Source organism: Neocloeon triangulifer, unplaced genomic scaffold (genome assembly GCF_031216515.1).
Source record: "Neocloeon triangulifer isolate White Clay Creek 2 clone unplaced genomic scaffold, ASM3121651v1 ptg000022l, whole genome shotgun sequence".
NCBI classification, from domain to species: Eukaryota; Metazoa; Arthropoda; class Insecta; order Ephemeroptera; family Baetidae; genus Neocloeon; species Neocloeon triangulifer.
Window position 1 is genome coordinate 525,333 of NW_026775562.1, and position 16,340 is coordinate 541,672.

Genomic DNA, 16,340 nt, shown 5'->3' on the forward strand with positions numbered 1-16,340 from the left:
AAGGCATCACAATATGCGCCTGGCACTGAATAGGTTTTTCATATAAAAAAGTTCTAAAATCGTGACTTGTGGGTGCCAAAAATCGAGTGCAAGAGTTTTCTCACAATAAAAAAAATTAAGTTTAAAATTTATTTTCTGCATTAAAATTTACAGAATCCCAACTTTTTATAAAAACTTCCTAAAATTGTGATTTTCTGTTCAAAATATGAAATGACAAATTTAGAACCTGCAATCAGAAGCAAAATTTTCATAATTTGTTTTAATTTAAAGAAATTTAGTCAAATTACACGCACTTTTTTACAATTTTTAGCTTTTCCAGAGTTACGTGCCAGGTGACGAGCCGTTATTATGTAACGAAGCCTGCAGTTGTTCTGCTCGATTTTTTTTTATATATATAAATATTTCCTGGTAAATTTATATACCTCTCCACCACGACCTTCTGTTTTCACACAAGGTGCACCGACTTGGCCCCTTCGTTAAATAAACACACGCGCGCACGATGAACCGCAGCGCGCGCGTTTTGTTTTTTCAATGTGCAGCAGCCCCTCTTTCTTCCATTCATTAACACAAGTCAGAGGCCTCATATCATCATCATCATTCGCATCGTCATCATCATTCAGCCAGGCAAATTGTCTCGTCAAACAACATTTCAAACCAACTTACACCAAACAAAAGCGAGGAAAATATATATTGCCGTTTTTTGAGGAAATGACGCACAAAAGTAATAAACCTGCAACTCTCCAACGACTTTATTTTGATTAATTAAAGGAGGTCGTAAAGTTGGAATATAAAAATTACATATTATTCAATTATATTTATATTTTATTACTTTAAAATTCATATTTATTATGTTATGCGTTAAAAAAAATCCAAATACTTAAAAAATGGAAATGGATTTTAAAAATAATAATTTGTAAAAATCAATCTAAATATTGTCAAATATTGTATCTATCTATAAATAAATTTTTGCTACGTTTTTGTAATTATTTTGATCCTTCACAAGTTTTTATTAATATTTAAATATAGACAGGTGGGTGGTGCAATCTTGATAGTGGTTCAGAGAAATAATTACGAACAACACAAAATATACCTCCCTGCATAATTCGTCTGAGTCGAAATATCAAATGAGAGCGATTGGAACAAAAAGGAAATTAGGCCCGCATGAACAGACAAACGTGCTCTGAATATTGTACTAAGCACACTTTTTATCTATATTTGTTGCGGCAGGGTGTTGGCGGTAATTTGATGCGGAAATGATTGCGCCCACATGCGTTTTGCGGCACTTTTGCTTTTCACGTGCATGGTAGAAAAAAAAGAGGATGAAGCGATGGCACAATAACTTTCATATACAACAACCGTTACAATAAAATCAGGTTGTGAAATTGAAAGGTTTAGACTTTTGAACTCAAATGTACCAGTACATTGTCCAAAATTATCGATATTAAATACCAGGTTGAACGAATATTAAATTGAAACAAAAAAATTTAATTTAATAAGAAATAGGAGTGGTGGAGGACCAAAATTTATAAAAAACTTTGATTTTGTCTTAAATTTTAGGACGTATATTGTTTTTAACTAAAGTAAATGTTTGAGAGAAGTGATTGGTAATTTATTTTTGAAAAGAAAAATTTGAATTTTGCAAAATGTATCTGAGATTTTTAAATTTGAAACATGCGTTAATTTACGCCTAGATCCGAAATTTTTGGATGGCATTTAATTTTGGAACTTTTTAATTCTGTAATTTTTCAACCAATCTTATGTGCGGTACGAGGCACTGTGGTGAACAAGTCATGTTCTTTGAAAACAAAGGAATGCAGCAAATGTCCAAATAATCGATCACAAAATCGGTCCGTGAACAAAATGCGAGCCTGTTTCTCTCTCGTAAAGCAGCCTTTTTATTTCAGCAATCCCATGCAATCTCTTATTTCTTTCACTCGCTGCCGGGCAAAAGCGCGGTTTGGTTATAGCGGACCATCTCTTTTGTACAACAGAAGCAGCGTTTTGTATCAAAAGGCTATCGACGACGACGGCTGCCTGAATTCGTACGTCAGCTAGCTTGTATTGTGTTTTTACATCGGCTGGGGAATTATTATTATTATAGTAGTTTTTGCCTCGTGAATATAAAACTATAAAACACTCTGGCGTCAAGATCGATTTGATCGCATGCAAATGTGTATTTTATGTAGGGCTGCGGGACAAGAGTGATATTTTGCGTGAAACTATTTCTAGCGGACGCCGACCACACAAAAGCTCGCGAGCAAACCTGCCTTGACTTAAATAGAGTGCCGTGTATAATTTAATAATTTAATCGGCTATATAAATTCATGCTTTTTTATTAATTAATATTGTAATTTATTCATTTGTAGATTCTTGAGCCACAAAAAAAAATCAATAGAGAGCAGTAATAGATATTATCATAACTATTTTTAGAGCTACAAAGAAAAAAATGAGCATGTGAATCAGTTGATTGGAAAAACTAAAATTTGAGAGATAATTATTAATTAATTGAGAGGCTTATTAATTAAAGAAAAATTGAACTCCATCAAATTGCATTTAATTTTTTCATTCTAATAATCCTAAAAATTAATTTAAACTATAATCTATAATTCTAAAATAAAAAAAATAAAAAAATATTTGTTAGAAAGTTAAAACTTTGGTTAATAATTTATATTGAATATTTATAAGGGCTTAGAAATTTGTTTGAACATAAGCATTTTTTTTAATTTCTACTATTAATTGAATTTATTTTGATGCCCTTACTTTTAATTTCTCGATTTATACTTGATGTCTTAAAATGGACTTGTTTGACAAGCCGGTTATGCTGCTGTTTAACGTGTATGTCCGCTGAGTTTTATTTTACATCGTTTTTATTCTTTAATGTTTTTCTCGACCGTGCACGCGCCTGATGGCATTAGCATTTTGACCGTGCGGCTTGTTTATTTGGTAAAAGCGAAAGGCCAGCACACGACCTATGCAACACCATGTCAAGCTGACAAGGCAGACGTTGAGGTGCGATAAAAACAAATTCGGGGGATCGTCCGGGGCAGACACCAGACGAAAATTTATCATAAAAAGAGGAGATGGATAGAGATTTGAACGCTTGAATTGCTGCTCAGGAGTGCAGGTTTTTTTTTGTATCAATGAATATAAAAAAGGCAGAATCTACTTTGGTCATTCTTTAATCCATTTTACTTTATGAAGTTGAAAGTCTTTATTTTTTTTATAAATTGAAAAATCAGCAAAATTTGTTGATTTACTATTGGAATTGATTGAGCAAAAAGAATTTTATTTAGATTTGAACTAATAAGCACTTGAGGAGATTTGCTTTGATCGTTAAATTCAGTTCATTTAAGTTTAAAAAATAATTATGGAAATGTGAAGTAAAAAATTAATCACTTTTATCAATTATTACTAAAATGTTTTTAATTTTGATCTAGATCTAACTGTGATATAGCTATTTTTAATAAATTATTGTCAAACAAGAATAATTTATACAGGAATTAAAATATTTAAGTGGCACAAATTTTGCAAATAATATTTCAGAGAAGCACCTTGAATTTTGAGTTTTTCACGTTTCGTCCATCATAAAGTTAAAATTTTATAGCATTTTAAAGATTATTAAGTGATTACATTGTGCTGATAGTTTTGAGCTCGGCTATATCAATGAGGTATTATTGTTGTAAAACAAATTGTCCTCTTTACAGTAATCGTGCACGTGTTCTCCCGATTGTTTTCGAATTTTATTCTTCATCTCTACTTTCTTCATTTACAATAATCCAGACTCAGGTTTTATGAATAGTCAAATAAAAGCGCGCGCCGCACGCGGAAATAATGGAGCAGACCGCAGAATCTTTCTCTGCAGCTCTGCTTTATTTCAGAACCGCTTTTTGTGCGCTTTCGAGAGTGCAGAAAAATGATTAAAAATCGGTTCACGGGAGCCGTGTCTGACCACCGCTCACCCGACATTCGAGATGCTCTTCAAAATCCAGTCTTTCTCGATCCAAAGCTGCTCAAAAAAGAAAACAAAACTCCTTGGTTTCTCTCGAAAATGATTATAATCAGAGTGCAGACGGCACGAGAGTAAGAGAATAGCAGCAGTGTTTTAATTCAACTATTGGTACAATTATAATTAAGTTATACAAATTTATAAAGCCATGAGTTAATCAAAATATGAAATGCTTAGATAAATATTTTTTGCGTTGTATGTACTATGAATGGAGAATAAATAAATAAATGAATAATTGGATCGATAGTGGTATATTTAAATTTATTTCATATGTTAACCTTGATGTAAGTATCACAAATCTAAATATAACAAAAAATTAAGGAAACTAATATTTTAATATAAAGCATCAAATGTATCAGTAAAAAAATGTAATCAATATAAATATAAACCAATAATAAAAAAGTTTATTTAAAATGTTATATTGCTGTTTTGTTATTATTAAATAAAATAAAATATTTGTCAGATTAAAAATAAATTGTAAAAGTTTAAATTATTTCAGTGAAAATCGTTTTTGATTTGCGACTGTTAACTATCATAATGCTCGTTAATTAAAAAAACTTTTCAGGGATGCATGAATCACGGGATCAATTAGTGATTATATTATTTCTCCAACAGAAACCTTAAAATTTTCATTTTCATATTTGAATTATATTCTTTAGCAATTGTATATTATTGGAATCCATTGGAATGAGAGTTGTTTTGTTAAAATCAACCTTTAATTAAACATTTATGTCAATGGTATGAGCATTAATTTTAATTGTATGTGAATTTTAGTCTTTTATGATTTATTATTTTAACAATCTTTCCATATATTATGTCCAACATGTGGCGGTCGTGGCACTCGTTTTCCGTAAACATCCAAAAATGTTTGCAATTTGACCCAAATTATAATTACATTCTTTTAAATAATTAGCAATTATTGTCAAATCAAAACTTCGGAATGGTTACTATGGTTAGTTAAAAAATTTGAAAACTTCAATTAAAAAAAAAACTAAACAAAAACAGCTGTTCTCTAAAAGGACAGCGGGCGTTAAATGATTGGCGAGGAGATAAGCAATAGTAAAACTTTCTTTGAAACAAATTAAATATAACAAATATTTTAAACATACGTTGCTCCAAATTCAAATTTCAACAGGTGTAAAAATTGCAAATTGCGACAGGCCGGAACCGGATCAGAGCTGAATAAAAAGCAACATGGCGGCGGCCAAGTTGTCAGGGGGCCGACGAGTTCCGCGGCTCGCCGGCAGGACGGCACCCTGTCTGTGGAGGGTGAAAAGAAAAGGTGCGAATTTACCTGGACAGGTGTTTGTTGTGGCGAGAGAAGAAGTGCGACGGTCGCGTAGACTGGCCTGGCTGCATGGCGTGCACGGTGTGCGCGAGTTTTTCGAGTCTGCAGCGGCAGGTTAGGCGAGGCGGCGAACGTCTGCCGGTCGCAGTGCAATGCCAATAGCCTGCCGAAGCCAGCCAGGAACACACAACGTTCTCCTCGCCATCGGCGGCCATGCCTCTCCACTCGATATCACCGCGCTCGCTCTCACACACATTCGTGCACGCCCGCGGAAAATTTATTGATTGCAATTCTGTGTAATAAAATAAAATATATACTAAAAACGCTATTCAAAATTTCTTTCAAAATGACTGAAGTTATGAATATAAGGAAAATTTAAAAATTAAATAATAAATATAAATTAAAAATGGATTAGAAAGAATAAAATTAAATTGAATTAAAAATAAGATAAAAAGCAACTTTTGAGGCAGTATAAATTTTAAGTGTTTGTTAATTGTTCTTTTTTGGAAGTGGATTCATCGCGGCTGCTTTTTTGTGTTGGGCTTATTACCAGACCTCAGGCCTTAAAACACCCTTTCTGATCATTATTCCATTGTTCACTGAAAATTTTTTGTAATATCTTGTGTAGAAGAAACAATAATAATAAAAATTAAAACTGAAAAAGTTGAAACAGGCAATTGAAAATGGAAAAAGTGACTGATCATGAATATTTGATCCCAAATGGTTACGAACTTTTCATCACAGTTTTCATTGATTGCAATGGACCAAATCTTAAAGTATAGACAACTTAATTTAATGCTTCCTTGCAGCTCGAAGATTTTTTTTATTTTGCATGTTAGTGCTGCTTTGTAAAAAAAAAAATCCAATTTTCTGGCGAGCTAACATCAATTTTGTTATTCAAACAGTATATAAATAAATTAATATCTTTTATTTTGAAGGAAAAAAGCTGTTTTACCGCTATAAATAAATAATAATTATTTTATAAATTAATGTTTATTACAATTTTAGAAAATAACTTGAAATTAATTATGCATTCAAGATGAAGAATAGCTGTGAAATAAATATTTATAAATAAAACTAAATAATTTATTATTAATATAATTGGTGTTAGTGAAAGGAAAAATTTATACCAGCAGATTTTCTGTAGTCATATCTGCGTGAGTGGATATTGGTTAATATTATTATCTTTTATATATTTCTTTTGTTATATAGTATTTAAATTTTCTGTCCGACAATTAATTCGTTATGTAACACCTATTAACTATCGAATGAAAAATTTGCAATAGGTAAAAATATTTTGACTTTTAAATCGATTACGTTCCGATTGTAAAGTAAATTATATTTAAAGAGTAAATATAGACCTGTGAAATAGACATTATCAAAATGCTGCAATTCACTTCTAGGCGTCTCCATCTACAGGAGAACTTATAAGTTATTTGGATGATAACTATCAGAAAAGAACGTCTGGTGTCGCTCGAGCGCAGCCGGCTCGAGAGCTTTTGGATTTGGACTTTGGACGTTCGTTAGTCATCAAGGGGCACTGAAATTGGACACTAAATATACTAATATATTATATTAATATATAATAATATTATTTTATATATATTTACTATATTATTAGGTCTAGCATATTTACTAATAAAATATTGGTCAATTCACTCCTAGGCGTCTCCATCTATAGGGTCCCCGTCGAGTTGTATGGACGATAACTGTCGGAAAAGGACGTCTGGTGTCGCGCGAGCGCAGCCGGCTAGAGCTTTTGACGTTTGTCAACCCGAAGCCCCAAGGTCAACGACGACTCCGCACCTCCCTCTTTCCGGCTACCAACAGCTGGCTGATCACAAGGGTTGCTCTCTCGCAGCAAAATCTGCATAATCACGGGTTCGTGACTCACTGAGAATCATCTTTGATTGTCCGCCCTCGCAAGCCGAGAACCGATTTCCGCAGCCCATCTACGTTGCCCGCTGCTTTTGGTGTAAAAAAATGTCCACGCCGGAGCCTATGCAACGGTTGTTTCAGTGAGTATTGTCAAATTATTGTTATGATAAAAAGTGTTGGAAAATAAATTTAAAATTAGCCATCGTTACAATGTTATAATTTTTTGACATTATCTGTTATCTGATATTAGTAAATTGATTTTAATTTTAATTAAAAACAATATAATTTTGTATGTGCCACGCACTCTGCGTTTAATTTTTACTTTCATTGAATTAAAAATTAAACAATTTTTTATTATAATAAAATTTATTTTACATATTTTATTATTATAAGAAATAAAATATATAAAGTTGGAAAGATAAATTGGGAAAAAACTATAGTTTTTTATTTAGCAAAATTTATAAATTTATTATAGACACATTGATGCCAACAAGGAAAAGTTCATCAAGAACCTGAGCGATGCGGTCGCAATCAAAAGCGTGTCCGCCTGGGCTGAGACGCGCCCTGAGATTTTCAAAATGATGGAGTGGGCAAAGGTCAGGTTGGAGGCTCTCGGCGCCACGGCCACTTTGAGAGACGTCGGCGAACAGGTTTTATTCAATCATAAAAATAATACATATCGAATTTAATTAAAAATAAAACCTCGTAAGGTGATGCCTGATGGAACCAAACTGAAGTTGCCCCCCGTTTTGCTGGGCGAGCTTGGAAACGACCCGAAGAAGCAGAAATTGTGCGTCTACGGCCACTTGGACGTCCAGCCTGCTCTTAAGGTTTTTGGCTTTTAAAAAATGTTTATGATTTTGTTTTAATTACTAAAAATTAGGAGGACGGTTGGGATACAGAGCCTTTTGTCTTGACTGAGAAGGATGGCAAATTGTATGGTCGAGGCTCAACTGATGACAAGGCGCCGGTTTTGGGATGGTTGCACGCCATCGAGAGCTACCAAGCACTCGGAATCGAAGTTCCAGTCAATCTGAAGGTTATTATTACTTTCATATCATAACTTTTGTAATTATTATAAGTGATTCATTAAAAATTTTAGTAAATCAATTTTGAAATGTTAGATTACTGTCAGAATAATAAGTAATGAATAAAATATTTTATAAAGTTCCAAAATATTACAAGAGTTTTCAATTTTGACAAAATTCAAATTAAAACTTTAAGAATCAATTTTTCTTATAAAAAGTGTTTAAATTCAACAGCTTTGGATTGATTTTAATTTAGAATAATGATGTCAATAAACTTTGAACCTTAAAATGGTTAAACAGTAGAAATATTTTTTAATATTGAAAATAATATTATGCAGTTCTTTTAATTTGTATTTTTTATTAATTTGTTAGAAAAATGATCCTTTTTTAAAATAATTTTTACAATTTTTCTGTCCAGTTTGTCTTTGAGGGCATGGAGGAGAGTGGCAGTGAAGGCTTGGATGACCTTCTGTATGCCGAGAAGGACAAATTCCTGAATGACGTTGACTTTGTCTGCATTTCTGACAACTACTGGCTTGGCAAGACCAAACCGTGCATCACCTACGGTCTCCGAGGAATTTGCTATTTTCACATCGACATTTCCTGCGCCGCCAAAGATCTGCACAGCGGTGTCTTCGGTGGAACTGTGTATGAAAAATTGGAAGACGAAATTTTTAATTTAATTTTTAAATAATTTTATTATATAGTAATGAGGGAATGGCCGATTTGATTTATCTGATGAACACTCTATTGGACAAGGACGGAAACATCCTCGTTCCTGGCATCATGGAGGACATTCCTCCTGTCACTGCCGAAGAGGAGGAAACTTACAGGAATATCGATTTCGACGTCAACGAGTACAGAAAGGACGTTGGCTGCACCAAACTGCTGAGAAATGAGGACAAGGTAAGTTAATTTCAAATTTGCACATCTTCAAACATTGCTAATTTTTTATGAAATAGAATTCAAATGTTAATTTTCAATTTATTTATTGCTTTGTTTTGTACTTTCTATTTCGTGGAAAGTGCTATCAATTTTGAAAGCTGCTCGCATCGTAATCAAACACAAGCTCATAATTATCTTATCTTTTGTGTACATACTTGTTCGTAACTGGCATTTATTGCCACTTAAAGAGTGTTTACTACTCATATCAGTAGCGTCCCCTATGAAAATTAATTACTGAATGACTAATTGACCTTTGAAATTTTTAACTTCAAGAAGTGATGCCTTTTTAAAAACAATTAAATTGTTGATGATTGCAAGTTAAATTTAATGTAAGAATTCATAAGTAAATCTTAAAAAACCTTTGGTAAATTGTTATAGAAAATCTTTAAATTTAAATTAAAAATATTAAATTATAATAAAATATTTTAATTACAATTATATGGTTATAAAAATATATTATTATAGAATAACATTGTAAATTCAACTTAAATAATAAATTAATTTTAAAAAGTTGATGATTTAAAATATTTATCTTGTTTTAATTTGAGAAAAAATAACTGATCGAATATTTTTCTGAATGTCATTTAATTATAGTGTCATTTTACTATATTAATTAAGCATATTCATTAGTTCTTTGATATTTTAAATAATACTTTGTTACATTTCTGATCAGATCCAGCTTTTGATGCACCGTTGGCGCTTCCCCTCGTTGTCCCTGCACGGAATTCAAGGTGCCTTCAGCGAGCCTGGCTCAAAGACTGTCATCCCGGCCAAGATTGTCGGCAAATTCTCTGTCAGGATCGTGCCAAACCAAACTCCTGAGAAGCTGGAGAAACTGGTCGTGTCCTATCTGAACTCCAAGTGGGCCGAGAGAGGCTCGTCCAACACCATGAAGGTTTACAATTATTTTTAATTCCAAAATTTTTTAAATTAATAAAAAAATCTTAGGTTGAAATGGGACATGGCGGACGCCCGTGGACTGCAGACCCCAACCACCCCAACTATGTTGCTGGAAGGAATGCCACCAAAATGGTCTACGGAGTCGACCCTGATTTGACCAGAGAGGGTGGTTCCATCCCTGTCACTCTCACTCTGCAGGTTTGTGAACTGAACTGAATCTTTTATCAAAATTATACAAAATATTTGCCCACAAATTGAGTTAAAATGTAGAGCATTACTTTTTTTAAAGTTCAAAGTATTGATTTAATTATTTATTTTTATTCAATTTTAAATCTGTTTTTTTTTTTTAAATATCAAATTTATCTTATTATTATTATTATTGATCTTTATTGACGTATTTCGCCTAAATAGTTATTTTTAGGTATCTAATTGTTATGTGTAAAACTTTATAAAACACTTTTAAAAATTAGCATATTTTAATTATTAATTAAGTAAGTGTTATTGATAAGTATGATTAAATAATTAATTAATTTAATTCGTAAAATTTAATCAAATTTTTATTTCAGGAGGCCACTGGAAAAAATGTGATGCTGCTGCCCATGGGAGCTGCTGATGATGGTGCTCACTCTCAAAATGAGAAGATCGATATCAGGAACTATATCGAAGGAGTAAGTTAATAAATATATTTAGCATTAATTATAATTTGTAAAAATTGATCTTTTGCAGACAAAGCTGCTGGGCGCATATCTCTACGAGTTGTCCAAACTTGAAAAATAAAATTTATGAAGTGAAAAAGACCAACTGCATGAACTCCAAAAAAAATATAATTGAAACATTAAAAAGACGCATAGGACTTACAATATACCCCAAATATTATGAACTTTTGTTATTTACGTTTATGGTTATATGAGCAACTAAAAATCCAAAATAAAGGATTGATATTTTCATACTTCTGCATTTCACGTTTCTTTTTTGTGCTTATGTTAATTGTTTTGACCTGCTAAACGAGTACACAATTAAGACATCTATTTTCAAGGTCCATCTCTTAAGTATGGCATATTAAACCCAATTAAAGGATTGATATCAATATCATGTAATTCAACGCATCTTATTTCTTACATTATTCATCATAAGTTTTTAATCTGCTAAATTTTTAAACAATATATTGATGAATTTTTATTGCATTTTATATTTAAAAGAATTAAGAGCAATTAAAGTTTGCGATGTTTTGCAAAAGAAACACTTTGGGTCATTTGGTACACAGAAATTTATTGATCATTACTTTTTCAAAGTAACAACTCTTCAAATTTCCAGCTTGTTTTTTATTCAACATTTATATCTTAACACGCACATATCCTCCATTATACAGAAAGTTCAGTGAGAGTGACTTGCAATAAAATTAATTCATAAATCGCGTTGCATATATTACGTGATAAATTTCAGTCTAATCAATTTACACAATAATTCAACACATTAATCGATAAAAATCAACGTAAAGTTTGGCAACCGTAACAGAAAAACAATTGTACGGCAAATCAATTTATTGCTTGTGAGGATTTAAAATTTTATCGTGCTACGTTTTTAAATTTTGTCCGTAATTAAGAAGGATGATCCGCAATTAATAATCATAATAGGTCGTAACAAGTGGTTCAATTAATTCTTCCGCAGTTTCTCATTCTAAAGAGAAAATTGGAGTCTAAACAACTCATTTTTTATTTCTTCATATGCAAATTCGTGCTTGCTGATGACACTGAGGTATTCATATGTACACAGGATTGCTCGTCATGATAAATTATTATTTTATTTTTTCTCCTTGTTATTTATACTCGCTGACAAGATTAAACAAATATTTTGGTTAATCTCTCGCTCTTGTGTGTATGATAAAGAGTTGTAGTAATAATTTAATTAAAATCTGCTCTTTCTTCGCCTCTTGTACAAGAATTATTGTTAATAATATTATTACACTTGTTCTTCACCCTAAAGCGCCGCATCTTTTTTAAGAGCGCCTATATCTACAAGATATTTTTTTTTTTTATAATTAATGCGTTATTTTTATACACCACAATCACTCTCATGCTTTCAGGTCCTTGCTTATTTTATTTTTTAACAGTTTCTCTCGCATAGTGATACATTTTAAGGTTCTACACAATTTTACGTAAGCTGTTTCCACGCTCTCCTTCTTGGTACAGTTAATCACAACTCTTCACCTCAAAAAAATTTCTTAATCGTCCGGCAGCTCACCTTCCTTTCTTTGTCAACATTTGTTTATTATTGCTTCCGAGATGTTCAACTCAAGGAATGTGTATATCAAATTAAATTTTTTGCAAATTAATTTTAGGAACGAAAAGGAGAGAACATTTTTACACGAATAGTAATTAATTAATAATTTATCACAAATTGGCAATAAAAGAAGCGATTTTTATTAATTAATAAAACACATATATTTATATAATGTAACAATTAAAAATTAGGAATGGTCGACCATATTTGAAATTTTTCCAATTTATTTTCCTTTTAAATGCTTTGAGAGTAAATTTCGCACTTTTAGAGAGCCTCTTTCTTTTTTGACCAAGAAGAAACAACTAAAAGTCGACTAGGACCACAATTAGTAGTACACGTTACGTAATTTTAAATGCACATTTAATCCGTAGTTATGATTTAACTGTACACACCCAGATGATCCTCTATATAATAAATACAGTTTATAGCCACTGATTTTTTTTTACGTTATGCATAACTACCTCTGCTCTTTATACAAAAATGATGAGTACATGAGTTTGCACCACCGGCGTGTAGTTATACATTAATGAGTTGTCCATCTCAACATAAAATTATAATAATAATAATACCAACAGATGAAGAGGAGTTTAATATATTAATTGTTTCCGCTCCTCTTACATAATTAACAACGTCGCACACCAAGAGTTTTTGATCCAACAATTCAGTGTTTTTGGATTAAAAAAAAAGAACAAATCAACTCGCATTCACACGACTCTTCTGATCGTTGTAATTGGCATTTCAGACGTTTACTATAATTAACAGGAAGATATGACGAGAGCGCTTAATTTTCGCAGAAACACAAAAGTACGGTGTGGCTAGAGAAAAGAATTTTGACTTTTATTTATTTATTCTGATTAGCAGCTTCGAGCTGTTTTAATTTCCTTTCCCAAGTCAAAATTCTCCTTCATTAGTAAAAGTTCATTTTCTGCTCACTCGATTGTCGAAGGAAACCAAATTTTTTATTATTATTTTTTTAATTCCTTTCATTTGTTGTTTTACTCCACGGAGTAAAGAGAGGGCAGAGATATGCATTTTGAGGAGGGTGGCGGCCTCAGCCCTGGTTGCTGTGCTCCTCGGACTCGGGGGCCATGGACAGGTCCTGCGCCACGTCCTCGTCCTCCTCTTCGTCCTCGGACATGCCAAGACTCGGCGCCGCCTTGCGCTCGTCCTCCTTGTAGCCGTCGTGGCCGTCCATGTCATCGCCGCTGTCCTCCATCGGGTGCTGGCCGCCGTGGTGGCCGCCGTGCTCCAGCATTTCGTGTTTTATCAGGTGCGACAGACTCGCCGCGCCGCCCAACATGCCGTTCTCACTGAGCATCTGGCTGCCGAGCAAGTGGCTCGGCTCCTGCTTGATATGCACGCTGTCCATGCTCGACCTGACAGAGGGGCAAAATTTTTCAATTAATAAATCATTGAATTTATAGACAGCATCAACATATTTTAAAAAGAAGTCAAAATTGTGCTTACAAAGTATTATGTTGCCATGTTTTTATTACAGTTTCTTAATTATTGTAATGAAATTGATATTTAGGAACAGAGGACATATTAAACTAAAGAATTTACATTCCAAAGGATTGATTTGAGTGATTGAGATGACAAAATTTAAAAGAAAAAGATTTGAATTGCATTTTGCGTGTCAAAAATTAAAATATTAAATTGAATGATTTAACAATAAATTTATAATTACGTTAATATATTGATCAAAAAGAAAATTTATAAAATAAAATTTAATTATTGTAATATTTAAAAACATGCTTAAATATATTTTTAAAACGAAAAAATAATATATATTTTACCTGTTTAGTATTAAAAACAGATACAAAATTTCTAGGCTCCTTCTCATTTTAATGAGGAATCCAAATTTCATTTTTTTAATTAAATTCACACCCACTGATATAAGTTTCAATTCATAAAAAATAAATATTTATCTGTATTTTTTTTATGGATTTTTATTTTAAATAAATAATAATACAATTATCAATTTCTAATGCATTGTGAGAGAAGCATTTTTATTAAAATATTTGTTTTTTGCTGATTTTGTGAACCAAATTAAATAACTTTCAAATGGAATTGTTATTTAAATTTGATTTTCTTTGTATAAAAAAATGACATATTTTCCATGAAATGACAATATTAAATAATAAACTGTTCTCTCAGTAAATCTTAATTATCGTTTGTTCAATTTTTGTTCAGAATATTCATTTCTTTTTAAACAAATATATATGTTGCCTCAAATAAAAGTCTTTAAAATTAGAGGCACTCACCTCAGTTCAACTGGGGGAGACGGTCCCTTGTCCGGACTGGACGTTGGTGCCCTGTTCATCCCACTATTCAAGAAGGGCAGGTTGCTGTCAGCCAGTGCAGCCTAAAAAATATTTATTACAATTTGTGGCCAAATTTCTACTACCGTTTTTTTGTACCTCCGAGTAATTCTCATGGTAAAACTTTAAAAGGAGCAAATACACACAATCAAAATTCGTCTACTGGCAATTTTTAATTTTTGTAAAGTAACACCAACCTGCAGACTGGCGTTCAGAGCGTCGCCGTACAGAGTGGGGCTTTGCGTCATCGTGGGGCTTTTCGACTGGACTCCCCTGCGAAAATTCAAAACGATTAGGAATCTTCGAAGTTGAGATTGTTTAGATATTTTTTTCTTCTAACTAATATATATAAGCACATCGAGATTTTAAAAAAATTGAAAGAGATAAAAAGAGAGAAAGAGAGGTAAAAAATCTAGCCTAACTGTGCCGAGAAAACTTACCGCGACTCGCGCTTTCGAATTTTCTCACGAGCGTGTAAGAGTGTAAAATAAGCGCCGAGTCGGTGGGAATTTTCGTCCATTTCACATGGAAAATATTCGCCGACTCGGTCGCGTTTAGGAGAATTGGAGAAATTTCAAAAAGTGAAAGGAAGCCGGCAGAATGTTCTCAGTTGGCCCAATTACCTTTTGCGCAGCAGCTCTGGCTTTAGGAAGCGTTTGGCAGTTTCAGTCCGACTGACTTTCAGGCAAAAATCGGAAAAATGTGAAAAAAGAGTGTGGAAATGGCCAGCTGAGACACATTTTGTTGCTCCCGGACGAAACCACATTGCGCACCATGGATCGGATTTTCTTTTGGAGAAAAACCAAAGTCCGGTGTTTTGTTTCAATCGCAATGCGCATTTCTACTTTAGAGCAAAAAGAGAAAGAGAAAAATATGCAAAACATGTTTAATGGAAAAATTTTAAAATTAATCAATTTTTCCATTACTTTTCAGAGTAATACTTATTCCTCGTTTTTGCTTGATTTTTAGATTTTTTCGAGGCGGGGGGCAGTTTGGAATTTTTTCGCTTTACAGTGTGTGTGTTTCTGTTTGCAATTTATTTTTAGACCTAGGCCCTAAATGTGAGAAGATATGACGAAAAAATCATGTCAATAATCATATGAAAGAGAGATATGAGGCACAATAAACCGGAGAAAAATTCGCATGTATCAAAATCAAAAACAAATCATAACGAGAGAAGAGGAAAATGTGCTTATTTTCATTTCGAACAGATTTCACCTTAATATATTGCAATAAAAATTGTTCATTTTGAACGCCACGATGCAAACAACAATCTAACTCTAATCTTTTCTAAACATTCACATTTTTTTTTCGACTGCTAAAAACTATTTCGCTTTTGCATCGCCAATTTCGATTCGCATGGCAAAATCATAGCCAAAATCAATATTCAAAAAAAAATTATATATACTCGGTTTTCTATTCAATCTAGTCATTTTCGGTCAGGGGTGGAGTGAAAGAAAGAGCTCCTTTTTCGGAAAAGTTAGAGCACTGAAGGCGAAAAGAAAAGCAGAGATAGAGAGAAAGAAAAAAAAGAAACATTTAAAAGATCAAGGGATTCCATACATTCATCAACACTTTTGGCAGAGGTGCAAGTTTGGGTTTCGAGCAGCGCATTTTGGTTGTCAATTTGAGATGTTCGTCTCAAATCGGCGTTGATTTTAATTAACATATAATTTTATGTACACTGGAATGCT

At 32.6% G+C, this 16,340-nt stretch overlaps 2 protein-coding genes across 16 annotated transcripts in view; one reads left to right on the forward strand and one right to left on the reverse strand.

Annotated features, from left to right (window-relative positions):
- The first annotated feature begins 7,060 nt into the window (after positions 1-7,060).
- Positions 7,061-11,002, forward strand: LOC132204161 (cytosolic non-specific dipeptidase). Its single transcript, XM_059632479.1, has 10 exons — positions 7,061-7,312; positions 7,648-7,822; positions 7,883-8,002; positions 8,056-8,211; positions 8,619-8,848; positions 8,908-9,106; positions 9,819-10,040; positions 10,094-10,243; positions 10,612-10,713; positions 10,772-11,002. The coding sequence occupies exons 1-10, from the start codon at positions 7,278-7,280 to the stop codon at positions 10,820-10,822; spliced, it is 1,440 nt and encodes a 479-aa protein (XP_059488462.1). The 5' UTR covers positions 7,061-7,277; the 3' UTR covers positions 10,823-11,002.
- A 1,046-nt stretch (positions 11,003-12,048) lies between these two features.
- LOC132204753 (forkhead box protein P1) overlaps positions 12,049-16,340 on the reverse strand; it is a 241,170-nt gene continuing 236,878 nt past the window's right edge. For 11 of the 15 annotated variants that reach the window (XM_059633487.1, XM_059633486.1, XM_059633488.1 and 8 more), the window contains 4 exons: positions 14,844-14,919; positions 14,746-14,769; positions 14,590-14,690; positions 12,049-13,701 (listed from right to left, as the gene is read on the reverse strand). In XM_059633487.1, coding sequence (XP_059489470.1) covers positions 13,377-13,701; positions 14,590-14,690; positions 14,746-14,769; positions 14,844-14,919 — 526 coding nt within the window. In that variant the 3' untranslated portion in view covers positions 12,049-13,376. Of the gene's footprint in view, positions 13,702-14,589; positions 14,691-14,745; positions 14,770-14,843; positions 14,920-16,340 lie in introns of those variants that run through there. The other 4 variants (XM_059633492.1, XM_059633491.1, XM_059633482.1 and 1 more) reach the window with 3 other exon arrangements.